General features: G+C 29.7%; 2 protein-coding genes across 2 annotated transcripts in view; both read left to right on the forward strand.

Annotated features, from left to right (window-relative positions):
• Positions 1-7832, forward strand: part of rb (adaptor related protein complex 3 subunit ruby) — a 17907-nt gene extending 10075 nt beyond the window's left edge. The window contains exons 11-20 of the mRNA XM_014421155.3: positions 539-759; positions 987-1239; positions 1725-1943; positions 2266-2393; positions 2471-2654; positions 3580-3677; positions 5410-5601; positions 5686-5911; positions 6612-6741; positions 7505-7832. Of these exons, the coding sequence (XP_014276641.1) occupies positions 539-759; positions 987-1239; positions 1725-1943; positions 2266-2393; positions 2471-2654; positions 3580-3677; positions 5410-5601; positions 5686-5911; positions 6612-6741; positions 7505-7661 (1808 nt within the window). The 3' untranslated portion in view covers positions 7662-7832. The remainder of the gene's footprint in view (positions 1-538; positions 760-986; positions 1240-1724; positions 1944-2265; positions 2394-2470; positions 2655-3579; positions 3678-5409; positions 5602-5685; positions 5912-6611; positions 6742-7504) is intronic.
• Positions 7833-11595: 3763 nt separating this feature from the next.
• LOC106681026 (carbonyl reductase [NADPH] 3) lies at positions 11596-14060 on the forward strand. The gene is made up of 6 exons (XM_014421128.2): positions 11596-11794; positions 11870-11998; positions 12077-12208; positions 12299-12537; positions 13363-13568; positions 13835-14060. The coding sequence occupies exons 1-6, from the start codon at positions 11732-11734 to the stop codon at positions 13960-13962; spliced, it is 897 nt and encodes a 298-aa protein (XP_014276614.1). The 5' UTR covers positions 11596-11731; the 3' UTR covers positions 13963-14060.
• Positions 14061-14302: the final 242 nt, after the last annotated feature.

Consider the following 14302-nt stretch of genomic DNA (forward strand, 5'->3'; position numbering starts at 1 on the left):
GTTATACTGTCATTGTTATTGTCCTCTATATGTTTTATACCAGCTGTTCCCAAACTTTTTGAGCTGTAGACACCATTAAGGGACCCACAAATTTCACAGTAGCCTTGTTGGGCTAAAAAATTCTGTGGCACCATTGTCAGGCCAAAAAAAATAAATTAATTATTATAAATTTAATATGTAGTAAAAGAAGAAAGAATAGGGCAAAGTAAATGCTGTAATTCTTTAAATATTTGCTGTTTCAATTTCAATTTTTTTCTGTAATATTTTTAGAAAATGGCATTCACACTTGCAGTGTACTTCTGGCATATACTCTGTGTACCACGACAACCAATATGGGAACCAATGTTCAAAATTACTGAACTGTTTCCATCAGGGAGTTTAATTTTTGTTGATCATCAATTGTCCATAGAATACTGAATGAAATGGAAAAAGAAAAATGCAATCTCAATTTTCTTTGTACTCTTTGATTTTAAATAATTGTGTTTTTTTTTCATTATAAATAAATTTTACTAATTCAGGTTTTTTTTTTTTCATTCAGAGGCAGTCGTTGCTGAAAGTGTTGTTGTAATAAAAAAGTTGTTACAATCACAACCATCAAGACACAGGGACATCATTAGGTCTATGGCTAAATTGATGGATACCATTACTGTACCTGCAGCGAGGGCCTCAATTTTATGGCTTTTAGGGGAGTATTCCGAACTTGTTCCTACTATAGCACCCGATGTTCTTCGGAAAATGGCTAAATCATTTGTTAATGAGGTTGGAATTATTACTATTTATTGATTTATTTAAAAAAAATTCTTTTTTAAATTTCATGCTATGTATAATATAAGTTTCCAATTGTATGTATACAAGAATTATGCTAAATAATTAATGAAATATGCCATTGGGATAATATTAAAATAATCATACATTTACCAGATAGTTCTTAATCAAGAGACATTTAATTTCAAAAAAACTTGTAATGTTTTCTAATTATTTTTTAGGAGGATATAGTGAAATTACAGATTCTCAATTTGGCTGTCAAACTGTACTTAACTAACCCACAACAAACTCACCTACTTCACCAGTATATTTTCAATCTTGCTCGCTATGATCAAAACTATGATATACGTGATCGATCACGATTTTTGAAACAGTTTATTTTTCCCTCAAACAGCGAAAATAACTTATCACAATATGCTAAGCAAATTTTCTTAGCTACAAAACCTGCTCCTCTTCTGCAATCAAAATTCAAAGGTATTTTTTTTTTATTAGCATTTTAGCATGTTTTTCTGTTATTTTTGTTTTAATTTTGTATATTTAAAAGTTCCTAATTCATATCTTAATTTTCAATTGTGATTTGTCCTCAGTGTTTCTTAGCATGTCTTAATATGTTTTTAAAAATTTGATAAATCCTTCTGAAGAGAGTTTTATGACATGATATGGGTTTTCATGAAGAATATGCAATCAAATGTTAGCATTTCCATGACAAAAAATGTTGTCATGTACCATTTCAGTAGTAGTTCGTGTATGACGAAATATTTTGTCATACCCAGTTAACAAATTAATTCTACAGTGTCAACTAATTTACTCCCAATAAATTTTTTTTTATTATGATTCTTTAGTTTTCATGGTGATCAAAGCTATATAGTAATTTAGTACCATATTACCCAATATAACCCATAAATTAATTATCTATTATAATTAAATATATGTTGTATACATTGTTTTTATTTTTTTAGATAGAGAAAATTATCAAATGGGGTCTTTAACTCATTATATAAATATGCGAGCTTCTGGTTATCATGATCTTCCTCCTTTTCCGGAAGTAGCTCCAGATCCAACTGCACGAAATATTTCTGAACCCGCTCCTTCATCTCCGAAAGAAAGTACTCATTCAAAAAAAGGAACAAAAGAAAAGCCTTTCTATGCTGATTCAGATAGCTCACCTGCTGATGAAGGTGAATTTTATTTAGTATTATGTATTTATTTTAATTAGTTTAGGATATAAATAAAAAAAAAAACTAGAATTATATTAATTTCCAACTTGGGCCGCCCATAGCTCAGTGGTTAAGACACAGTCTTACCAATTTGATGTCTATTGGCTGTGCCTGTTCGAATCCGGCCTGGGACGTTGACTTTTTTCATTGAGTGGCGGTCCCACAAAATGAAGAACTTTTGGCCCCCAACCATGGTTAGGCAATATAGGATTCCAATGCGAGTCTTGGCCGAAAAAAAAAAAAATTTCCAACATTAAATTTATTATATTTTTTATGTTTTTAGATTCAGAAAGTTCAAATGAAGACAGTAGCAATGAGCAAGAAGATTCTGGTAACGAAAAAGAAGAAAGTTCTAGTGACAGTGACAGTGATTCAGACTCTGATTCACAATCTGATTCTACTGTCGCTGATGTAAGCTTTACATCTCAATTTTACTTCCTACTTAGAGGATTTTTTACTGATAAAATAATTTAATGAATCTTTCATAGGAAGCAGTTGTCACTAAAATGAAAAAGAATAATGTTGAAGAAAGTGAAAGCGAGAGTGACAGTTCTGATGTGAGTTCAAGTGACGACAGTGATGAAAGTGAATCGTCTGATGAAAAGACAAAAGGGCCTACGAAACAGTCAAAGCCCCAATCTAACTTAGATCTATTATTGGATTTGGATGATGGTAAATATACTTCTTTAAATTTTCTGTTTTATCAGTGTACTTTGATGCAATGTTACTTAATTTTCAATGTTTTATTTTCACTTATAACCAAAGATCAAATTTTGATTAAGTTAAAATAAGAATGAGCAGTGTTAAATATTTACCTTAAATTTATTTATTTACACCTGTTATAGCCTATAGATTTATAGAGGGTGTTGTTCTAATAAATAAACTAACAAAAAAAAAAAAAAAAAAACATAAATACAAGACAAGAAAAACAAACAAAAATTAAGAAGGAAAAGAAATATCTTAGTTTACAAAAGGGAAGATAACAAAATACTAGCTATAGAACAACTTGGAGTACATTTCAAATTTACTAAGATAATAAAATAATACTCTTCAAAATATAACTAATTAAAAATACAATCTATAAACATTTTTTTAGGTGGAAATTAAAGGACATAAAAAATTAAAATTAACTTGCAATAAATTTAGATAATTAATACATTTTGCCACAAAGAAAAAAAATTACATAACAACTTAAAATTTCTTAATGAATCCAATAGTAAATTGAAATGTTTTGAAAAGTACTGAGTTATTAGACTAATGGATAATTGCTAATGAATCAAAATAAAAATTAAATTTAAAACATCAAAATAAATGCTGAAGTGAGTCTATGAGACTAATAATTTCTACTTTTTATATTTTATACTTTATAATGTATTATTTATATATTGTATACTTTATATTATATATTTTATTTACCTGATATATACCAATACTTTTTTTAGGATTTTAGTTTTGTTTTATGCAAAGGGCGAAACCATCATTAAAACCCTGTTGGGCTTCATTAACATGTATATTATCAAACTAAGTTTTTAAAATTTTAATCATCCCTTTGTATTACTTTTTTTTCTACCGATATATTAAAATCTTTGTATTTTAGTTGTTCCAAATCTCCCTGTACTGACACCATCTTATGGAGGATTCTTGACCCCTCTTACTGCAATGCCAGTCGGAGTTGTTGCAAACAGTGCTATACAGGTGAGTGGTTTAATTTTTTGTTTTTTGATTGGAAATTATCTCAGCTTGTAGTAAAGATCGTGAAAGTTAGTTATTTATTAATCATTACAATATTTAGTACTTGTATAATCTTGCGGCCCTGTCAAAGTTTATATTAGTTCCTTTGCTTTACCATGACAGGTTGCACTACCAGTTTATAGATCCTGTTTAAAGGGAACTTGGTCGAAGACATAGTCTATTGTAGAGGTGGGCACACATAAGAGCAAAGAGAGATGTAACCCTGTTTTGTATATTTTAGGGAGTCACATACAGATACACAAATTCAATTTTTAAATTAAATGTTATTGTCCATGACCTCTTCCCCTACAATATCCTTTAATAATACCCCACTTATTCCTGTCAAACAGATCCGTTACTTAGGACTACATCTTGACAAACGACTGACATGGAATCCTCATACAAGACTAAAAAGAAAAGAAACTGCTCGTAGATTCCGACTATTGCAACATTTACTAGACAAATGGTCTAAATTGCCTATCCATTACAAAAGACTAATCTACATGACTATTATAAGGCCTATCTGGACATACGGAGTTGAGCTTTGGGGCTCCACTAAACCATCAAATTCCTCCAGAATCCAATCCTTACAGTCCAAAATCCTTCGTAAAATCCTTAATGCTCCTTACTTTGTCATAAATCAAGTCATCCATCAGGACCTCAATATTCGATATGTTGCCGATTTGGCCAGAACCAGATACCGTTCCTTCTATAATAAACTTCTCAACCACCCAAATCCACTTGTTTCTAACCTGGCTTCTCCTTCATTACCTAATAATCCTCCTAGGCGTCTGAAAAGAAGATTCGAGGCCATCTTCTCCTCTAGAAATGTTATTGGAGTTCTATCAGTGGGTAGATTCTCCACATGTTTTTATCATGTCACTATGTCACCTACAGCAAATTTACTTGTTGTATATATGTGTATACAGTTGTAAATATCAATAAATAAATTTTTAAAAAAAAAAAAAAAAAAAAAAAATGTTGTATTTTTCACAACTCAAATGAAAGAATGTAAGGTCTATATACAAAGTATAGTTATGAAAAACAAATTAATTACATTACCAAAAATAATAGTAGGGACCACGGGAGATCCCATCAGCTACCTTATGTTTGGTCCAATTTTTGTGTAAAATTAGTTAAAGCTACCAGCAGAAATTCTTTAAGTTCTAAGGAGAAGTTAAACCAAAATTTTTATGGAAGCCACACATTATGCGACCCTTCATTTTCCATATACAATTTCAGAAATAAACCTCAACCTATGATATGGCAAATATAGTAAGTTTAGTTATTAAATTTAAATGTATTTATAATCAGATATAATAAAAATAATGTTAATTACTAAATATTATAATATTATCTTACAGCAATATTTGATCCAATTTATGTAAAATTAGTTAAAGATGTCCCCAGAAATTCTTTAAGTACTAGGAAAAAGTCAAACCAAAGTTTTTATGCTTCCAACACCTCTATTTCTATAAATCAGGCATTGTATTTTTTTTTATTCCTTGGCTATTTATATCACTAAAGACTCCTTTTATGCTTCCAACATCTCTGTTTCTATAAATCGGGTATTGTATTTTTTTTATTTCTTAGCTATTTATATCCTTAAAGACTACTTTTATGCTTATGACACTCCTATTTCTATTAATTTACTCTCTTATTGTTTTGTAATTTTAATGACTAATTTTCCTCACAGTTAGTTGGGCCGAACCATATACCTCTAAGAGGTATAGAAGTTTTGAATAAAGTTACTGGAAGGGGTCTGTCCATCGAAGCCAGGTACACTAGGCAGCCTCACTTGTATTCACCTAAGATGACTTCTGTTGAATTGAAGTTTACCAACCAAACCAATACCGATACTTTAACTGATATCAAAGTTTCTTCAAAGGTATTTTTGTTATTATTAAATGTTTTATATTAATTAATTATCTATGATATTGACTATTGAATCGAAAAAAATTCTGAATTTCAGAATTTACCAAATGGAATGAGTATGTATGAATTTGCTCCTGTTAACACTTTACCTCCTCATGGGAGTGCTATCGGCACAATTGGACTTGACCTTAATGATTCTACCCAGCCTGCTCAATTTGAAATCTCATGGAGCGAAGGTTCTTCAAACATTACGTTGAAAGTACCAATTGGAGAGCTTGTTCGAGCCATATCTATGCCACAGCAGTTATTTATCGAAGAGCAGAGTAAGTAATCATATCCAATGATAATAATACTGTGAACATTGAATAAATACCACAATTTTTTATATTTATATTGATTCAATTACTCTAAATTAATAATGATTTTATTTTTGATGATAATATATTGCTATATCAGTCATGCTAATCATCCTCCTAGCAGTCTGGATGGGACTGCATAACTTTCCATTGTTTAAAAGCAATTGATTACCGCTATTGTTCAAGCCATTACTAATCGACAAAGTCTTCTTTGAAGGAGGCTTCAAAGGAAAGCCAAGTAGCTCATATATGAACATTTATTTGATGAGGTAAACTATCAAAAACGAATTCATATAATGAAAACTAAACATTTTAAAGTCAAATAATGAATGCAAATTAAAATAAAAAAACCTTTAAGATAAAATAAAATTAAAAAATAAATAATGAAAAAGAAGAATAATCAAAATGTCCAAACAGTTACAGTTTGTAACATTTTGTGTCAGTGTTACATTACAATTCATTGTTACATTTCTGGACCCACCAATTAAATAATCTTAATGATAAAACCGAATATTAATATTTTTGATAAGTTATTCTAGTTAATTGGCCAAATAGTACCTTTGTGATAACATATTTATATTTTGCCAGAAATTAGCCTTTAATAATGTGAACAGAATATGGATCTGGTTGGTTATTTTATGATACATTTTACTTTATTTTTTCCCAGATAAGTTGAAAGGAATGAATGAACATCAAGCCTCTCTAAAATTTAAATGTGACCAAAACCAAATACCTAAGCGTATTTTTGAGGTAGCCAACTTAGGCTTAATGGCTACTGTTGATCCAGATGTTTACAGGTTAGTCTGTTCATTTTTTCACTTATATAACTTTGTTTGTTACTGATAAAAATGTGGTGCTAATTAATTAAACAATAGTTTGTGCTATCTCCCTTGATTAATATGCTTTATGGTCTCCTGAATCCAAATAAATAATAAATGATGGAAATACCTGGTTATTTTTGAGTTTCTAGAAGAAAAAAAAATCTAGGGCAAAGTATAATATTTTTGTTACAATGGATACCGTTGAGTTGATATACAAATTGCAACTTAATCCTCTGATATGGAATAAGTGGATTAAAGTTCTGAAATATTCGAAAAATGTCATCAATCAATCATGGAAAAAAGTGTTTTTACTTCCCTTTAATAGATCTTAATTTATTAATTGGATATATTTCACTTTTCATTAGTTTTATCTTGGTTGTAACATTGTCATTAAGCAGCAATAAATCTGCGGTCTGTTCTCTTGTAAATTGTATGCTCCACTGATCTGTTTCGATGGTAGATCTGTCTGCACTGACATCCAGCTTTCATAATGGCCATATCCCACTTACTGCTTGGATTCAGAGAGTCAGACCCTTAGAATCTGAATCTGGATCTTGGATGTGCCCTAACTTTGGATTATGCATGCCTGTTTTATGCATATGATGAGTGCATGACCCAGCGCATCTCATTAATTTAACAACTTCTTCAAGGAAAAAATATTTTTTTGTTTGTTGATTACACAATAAACTATTTTTTGATCATAACAAAAGAAATGTTTAATACTGTTTTTTTTTTTCAGATTTTGTGGCCAAACATTGTCTTCAAAGTCACTTGTTTTGGTTAGTTTGAAGTTAAAACAAGGAGATTCGAAGGATGCTGATATTACTGTTAACTGTGAAAAGTTAGTCGTTGGGTCAATGCTTTTAAGTGAATTAAAGGCAGCTTTGACGGCTTAGTTTATAAGATTTGTTATTACTTGTAAATATAAGTTTTATTTTGAGTTGATATTTCATTATAAGTTTTTGTTATGATATTATTTATTTTAATATTGTTATGAGAAAGTTATTTATCCTTGTGCTGATGTATACATTCCAGTTGAATACAATATTTTTTATTATGCGTATAAATCATGTCTCCTAATACACTCCCACATCCTCATTGTATGCTATCTGTGAAAAACTATATTAACTGGTATGATTTTAAAATATACTAATTGGTATTGTTATTATGATATGAGAACATGGTTGGAGGTGTGGTCAGTAATGATACATAAATAAATAAACTTATGTATTTGTGCCAACGCTTACCTAAATTTCAGGCCTTCATCGAGGATGAAAAGCAAAACAAGATAACCTCAATTCAGAGAAAAATAAATATAAATTAATAACAAACTAACTTGTACATAATAATAAATTAAATAGATAGTAAAGCATACTAATAAAAGATAAAGTATAATATTATAAAGGTAAGAATTATAGAAAACAAATGATAAAAGTGATTAAAAATCAGACAGTGCTCATGTAATAAAGAAATAAACATAATGAAAGATGGAGGAGATCATGTAAATAATGAGTGATTGAAATTAACATAATAAAATGCAAGTAATGGTTAAAGATTTATAAATAGTGAAAAAATTAAGTTAAAATAATGAAATGTGAGAAAGTAGCTTTAAACTTTTCCATGGTGGTAGGAAATTTTTGAAAAAATAACATGTGTTTGTCAGTTTTGTTGTTAACAGGAAAAGATTCTAATTGTGTATAAATACTTTTGGAGAGGAGTTGTTTGTCATGGTAAGGAGGGTGGCTAGAATGGATGTATTGTCAAAATCAAATGACAATAAAATCAATCTTTGTAAATATAATGCCTTTAGTTGACAGTTTCTTTGATTTATGTCATTGAAACTTTGTAATTTGTGCTCATTTTCACATTTTTGTGATCTCAATTTATTTTTAGCTTAGGAAAGTTAAGTCCTTAAACATTATCTCTTAAGTACTTACTGGTTTTTCTATAAATAATGTGCTAAAAATAAAAAATTTGAAATTAAATGTATATGTACATTACTTGGATTTTATAATCAATCATAAAACATCTAATTAATTGGAATCAGAATTTGTTTTTATGATTAAAAAAGAGCTTTCTTATCCTGGAAAATTGAGTTATAAAATCATAGAAATTATTGAGGTTTAAGAATTATGTAAAACATGCATTTTAATTTATTTAAGCACTTCTATAAATTGTGTTTTTGAATTTCTGCTGATTAGTTAATAGGAATAACTAGCACCAAAGAGGGTCTAGGAAGACAAAGTAATTCATCTTTATGGAACTCCCAGTGATGGTGAATACTAAGAAGATGGTACAAGAGCTACATAGCTCTACATGTATGTATAATGTATTATATGCCTTTGATTAATGATGCAACACTTGATTTCAAAAGTTCTGGAGCAAAAGGCTATTTCCTGCCAAAGCATTCTTAAGAATCCAACTCTCAGTAGAAAAATGTCAGATTTTTTTCAGCTCAGCAAAATTCTTAGTGTGTAACCTTCAGATATTAGTAAGGAATAGGAAATGAGGGCACTAGCCAGCAGTGTAATGAAATAAAAGTTGTAATGATATAGGCATTTTCAAAGGAAACTTTGTCTGTTGATCCATGTAATGTTTGTCAAGCTGGTTAGAAGAATGCCAAGGTGCATGATCTGTAAGCTCGTGCCATTCAGGGATGTATGCAAAAAGTCCTTTATTTATGAGGTGAAATATTTTCTCAGTTTATTCAGATGAACACACAAATTCTGTGATGTTCACTTGATATCTCTTTTCAATCTTATTATCTTCGGTTCCCGGTTTAGTCTTCTTAGATTTTTCTGTCATCTCTAATTTTTCCTGATCACATCGGAGTCACCACTTGTGGAGGATATTAGTGAAGAGAGAGCTTAGTATCTTGAGGGTAGCTTACTGGAGTTGACTTCACAGAAGACCTCAATGAGGCATGCTCAAGGAGAGGTAATGATCATAAGAAAGGAAAGTCCCAATTTTTGATATTGATTTTTTTTTTTTTATTAGTCACAATGAGATTCAGCTTGTTGAAATAGATTCCAATAATTGGTTCTTTAGAATTTCTTCTATTTTTGAAAAGGAACAAGTAAAAGCTGTATGGGAGATTGAACCACTATCTGACCTCGCTGAAAAGGAAACAAATATGATTCCGCATTCAAAGGCTAAATTCTTCATCATACAAGGTGTACCACATAAACATCTTTTAATAATTCATTTGTTCAACAGCAAAAGAGATGATAAATGGTTTGAAAAATTTCTTTGATGAACTACAGCTTTTTCAAACAGTTCCTAATTATTTCCTTAGCTTTGTAAGGAATAATTAGTATAATAAGTCACCTCAATGTATAAAATTCTATTATTACTGAAACTTCTAAGGTCTTTCACTTATTTTTATCATTGCTTGAAGAATTTTGTACGGTAATAACAATGTTAGAGACTGTTAGGTTGGTAAAAATGAATTCTGAGTGCAGTCCTTTTCTTCTCAGTGAAGAATTGAAATTAAAAATAAAGTCGTCTTTCAGTGGAATAAAAGAGAAAGTATCATTGAAAGCTAACAGTGGATACTATTTTTGTAACACTTTAAAAAACAATGTCCTAAAAATAGATTTAACCAAGGAGGATATTCTAAAAAAAACAAACTAAAAATCCACAGGGTTGGCCCGAACTAAGCGTTCCATAACAAACTTCCGACAATTGGATTGTTGGTAAACCAGAACCGTCGAAACACGAAATCTGTATTGCACATGGATCTGTCATTTTTTTTTTTTACGGCGAAACCGTTCGTTGGAACAAAACTATTGAACCGCTGAGGTAAGCACCTTAAGATTACTTCATGAAAACGACTATTTTGAACGTTTGGAAAGCTGGACTAGAAACACAACCTCCCAAATGAACGCTTAATTATCGGACATTAAAACCGTTAATTATTCTTCATAATACTTTTTCCTAGATAGCTCTTCTGAACTCAGGGAGTTAGCATAACTCTACTATCATTCACAGCAAAAGTGGAGCCAAAAAGGCCACTCCCATGGTCTATTGTAAGGGCTGCCTTTTTGGTTTCACTTTTCTTGCCAACTTATACCCTCCGTTAATACTCCTGCCTCCAAGTTTGAACTAGTTCGGTTAAGATCTGCACAACTTCGGACAGCCGGGCCGGTTTAAAATATCCTGCACTTAATATTTGATAGTTGAAAATGGCTGCTGCATTTTGCTTGCCAGGAATGGCTAGAACAGGGGTAATTAAAAAAAAAGTTGAGTGTTACTCAAAGCGTGCTCATATTTTGTTGTGGATATAGGTTTTTTGAATTACCATATTCTTAGTCACTTTTTTGTTGTAAACATAAAATATTTAAAAAAAAAATTTCACTGTTTTTATTTTAATAAATAACTTTCTCCATTATGTTATAAAAAAATATTTATCTATTTCAAACTTTATATTTTAATATTTTCCTTTAAAGAAATTATTTTTTTATTAACTGTTCCTAGAAAACAATAATTGAAAATTAATTAAGAAGTTAATTCAATTTTATATTCACTCCTTACTTTTTAATATTATTTACTTTGAAATGAGTCTGAGCAGAAAAGAGAAATAAGAACGAATTTCTCGAGAACTGATTAATGGATTGATATAAATCTATTATATTCTATGATATAATAGATGTACCTAATAATTGGATATAAAATTTACTTAAACTTTTATTTTTCTTACATTTACATGAACGGTTTTACAGATAATTACATTAATGTACGAAATCCTATTAACTTCAACGTGGTTGCCTTTAAGGGGCGTGGCCTAACCCCATAGGGTAACGTACTATCTTCACCGAAGTTGAAGAAAACAGTGTTTAGTTCTAAGGTATATTGATAACGATAAATTCTGTTTATCAGGTTTAAAAGTAGCTTTTTCGGTTTGGAAGCTATTGATATTTAAAGGTGTTTAATTAATTCCTACTAATTTGAGGAATATAGCTTAGGTATGGAAGAAGAAAAAGAAACACCTCCCAAAGTGAAAAAAGAAGCACCTCCTAAAGTGGCTATTGTGTGTAAATTTGATTTAAATCTTATCATTTTAATTTTTTAAGAATAATTTAACTATTAAAATTTAAAATTGTAGGTAACTGGTGCCAATAAAGGGATTGGTTTTGGAATCGTAAGAAATCTTTGTAAACAATTTGATGGTATTGTATATTTAACTGCGAGGGATGTTGAAAGAGGAAAAAAGGCTGTGGAAGAGTTAAATCAGGTGCTTTGTTAATTCTAAACAGAACTGTTTGTTAATTCAATTCCAATAATATTGGGTTAATTGTTTGGTTTATTGCAGCTGGGTTTGAAACCAGAATTCCACCAATTGGACATTGATGATGGTTGTAGTATTACCGAATTTGCCAATTTCATCAAGGATACTCATGGAGGAATTGATGTATTGGTCAACAATGCTGCAATAGCTTACAAGGTAGAACTTCGTATTTATATGGGATGTTTATGTTTGAAAATCATACTATAATAGCACAATCCTTATTATAATTTCCTTTTTTTTTCACAGAAAGATGCCACTGAGCCCTTTGGGGAGCAAGCTGAAGTAACGTTAAGAGTAAATTTTTTCGATTTAATTAATGTTTGTTCTGCTCTCTTTCCACTACTTCGGCCACACGCTCGTGTTGTTAATTTGTCTAGTTCTTCAGGCTTTTTGCAAAGGATACCTGGTGACCGACTGAAAGAGAAGTTAGGAGATCCTGAACTGCCTAGACGTAATCTAATCCGTCTAATGAATGAATTTGTTATGTAAGCTGTTTTAATATGTCTTGTAATTATTCTTAAATTATCTTTTGTTTATAATTGATATTATTTTGTCAATATATTAATATTTCAGGTGTTTGGTCATAAAACATGGCAATCGAATTTATTTATGAATAGAAGTTTTTGGGATCTCTTGATAATGTTGAAAGAAATAATGTCCATTATTGTATTTACACAAGATTCTAATTTCCCCTTAATTCATAAACCAACCTCTTAAGTTTTTCCATTAAAAAAAAAATTGTTTACTCAATTTAAAGCATTTCAAAATTATTAACCTACATTAAACAAAAATTCTTTTATAACACTTATCCCTTAATTTAAAAAATAATAGTTATTCAGTAATTGTTATTGTGAAATATATTTTAAACAATGAATAATGAATGATTTTGGACCTTGTTGAACGTATATCTCAATACACATATTTATACACTTTTAAAAAAGTGTATTACTAACTTTACTTTTAGGGATTTTCGTATAAAAGTATTTTATTGATATTATGTTTATCTAATATTAACCATAGAAAACCAGTAGCTATATGATTGATAATATGTTTATCTAATATTAACAATAAAAAACCAGTAGCTATATGATTGATAATATGTTTATCTAATATTAACAATAAAAAACCAGTAGCTATATGATTGATAATATGTTTATCTAATATTAACAGTTAAAAACCAGTAGCTATATGATTGATATTATATATTATATGATATATAACTGATATTATATGCTACATAATTGATATTATATGATTGATATTTTATAAAGACTTTGATAAATTCTTACTAATGATTTTTTACTGTTCAGAGATGCAAAAGCTGGAACACATGCTAATACTGGCTGGCCAGATTCTGCTTATGTTGTATCTAAAGTTGCAGTTAGTGCATTAACAAGGATCCAGCACCGGGAATTCTTGAAGGACCCCCGAGAAGATATTGTTATCAACCATGTCCATCCAGGCTATGTTAATACTGATATGACAAGTCACCAGGGACCACTCACCATTGAGGAAGGTAATTGTTCATTGTGGACCTCTAATGAGCTATATTAAAAATTCTAATAGATGAATTAGATGAATATTATAATAGAAAATGTTGTTTTGATTTGTATCAAATTATGTGGTTATTATTCCATGTTGAATAAACATTTATCATTAGAAAATATATGATCTTGCAATACAAACACATTATTACACATACATTTTGTTGGTTTAATTTATTATAACACATTATTGTGGTTTTAACCTATTATCTCAATACAATTTTCAACTTTATTTCAGGAGCAGATGCCCCAACATACTTAGCTCTCTTACCACCCTTATCAGAATCACCAAAAGGAGATTATATTTGGTTTAATCGTGAGATAGTGGACTGGGTAAATGGACCAGTTCCATCCACTAAAGAATAAATCACATCTCGAAGAACTTAATGTGTGCAAGCTTTAAAAAAATGTGTCAAAAAACATTAAAAGATAAGATTTTCATAATAAAGTGATGGTATTTTCTACGCAGTTTTTACTTACTTTTCATCATTTTACAGTAGACCCTTAAACACGCAAAATTGTAGTGATACATAATATGCAGAAAGGATTTGTTTCTGTTCACATATATCTTTCACTTTTTTTTTCTTCATTTATTAACTTGTTTTGTTGTAGTTTAATCTTGAAAATAAATTAGCTGCAAAAAAAAAAAATAATAATTAGATTTTTATTTTATTTCTAATTGAATGGTGAATATTTTCAACATAAC

This window comes from Halyomorpha halys, unplaced genomic scaffold (genome assembly GCF_000696795.3).
Source record: "Halyomorpha halys isolate HHAL.00 unplaced genomic scaffold, Hhal_1.1 Scaffold305.1, whole genome shotgun sequence".
NCBI lineage: Eukaryota > Metazoa > Arthropoda > Insecta > Hemiptera > Pentatomidae > Halyomorpha > Halyomorpha halys.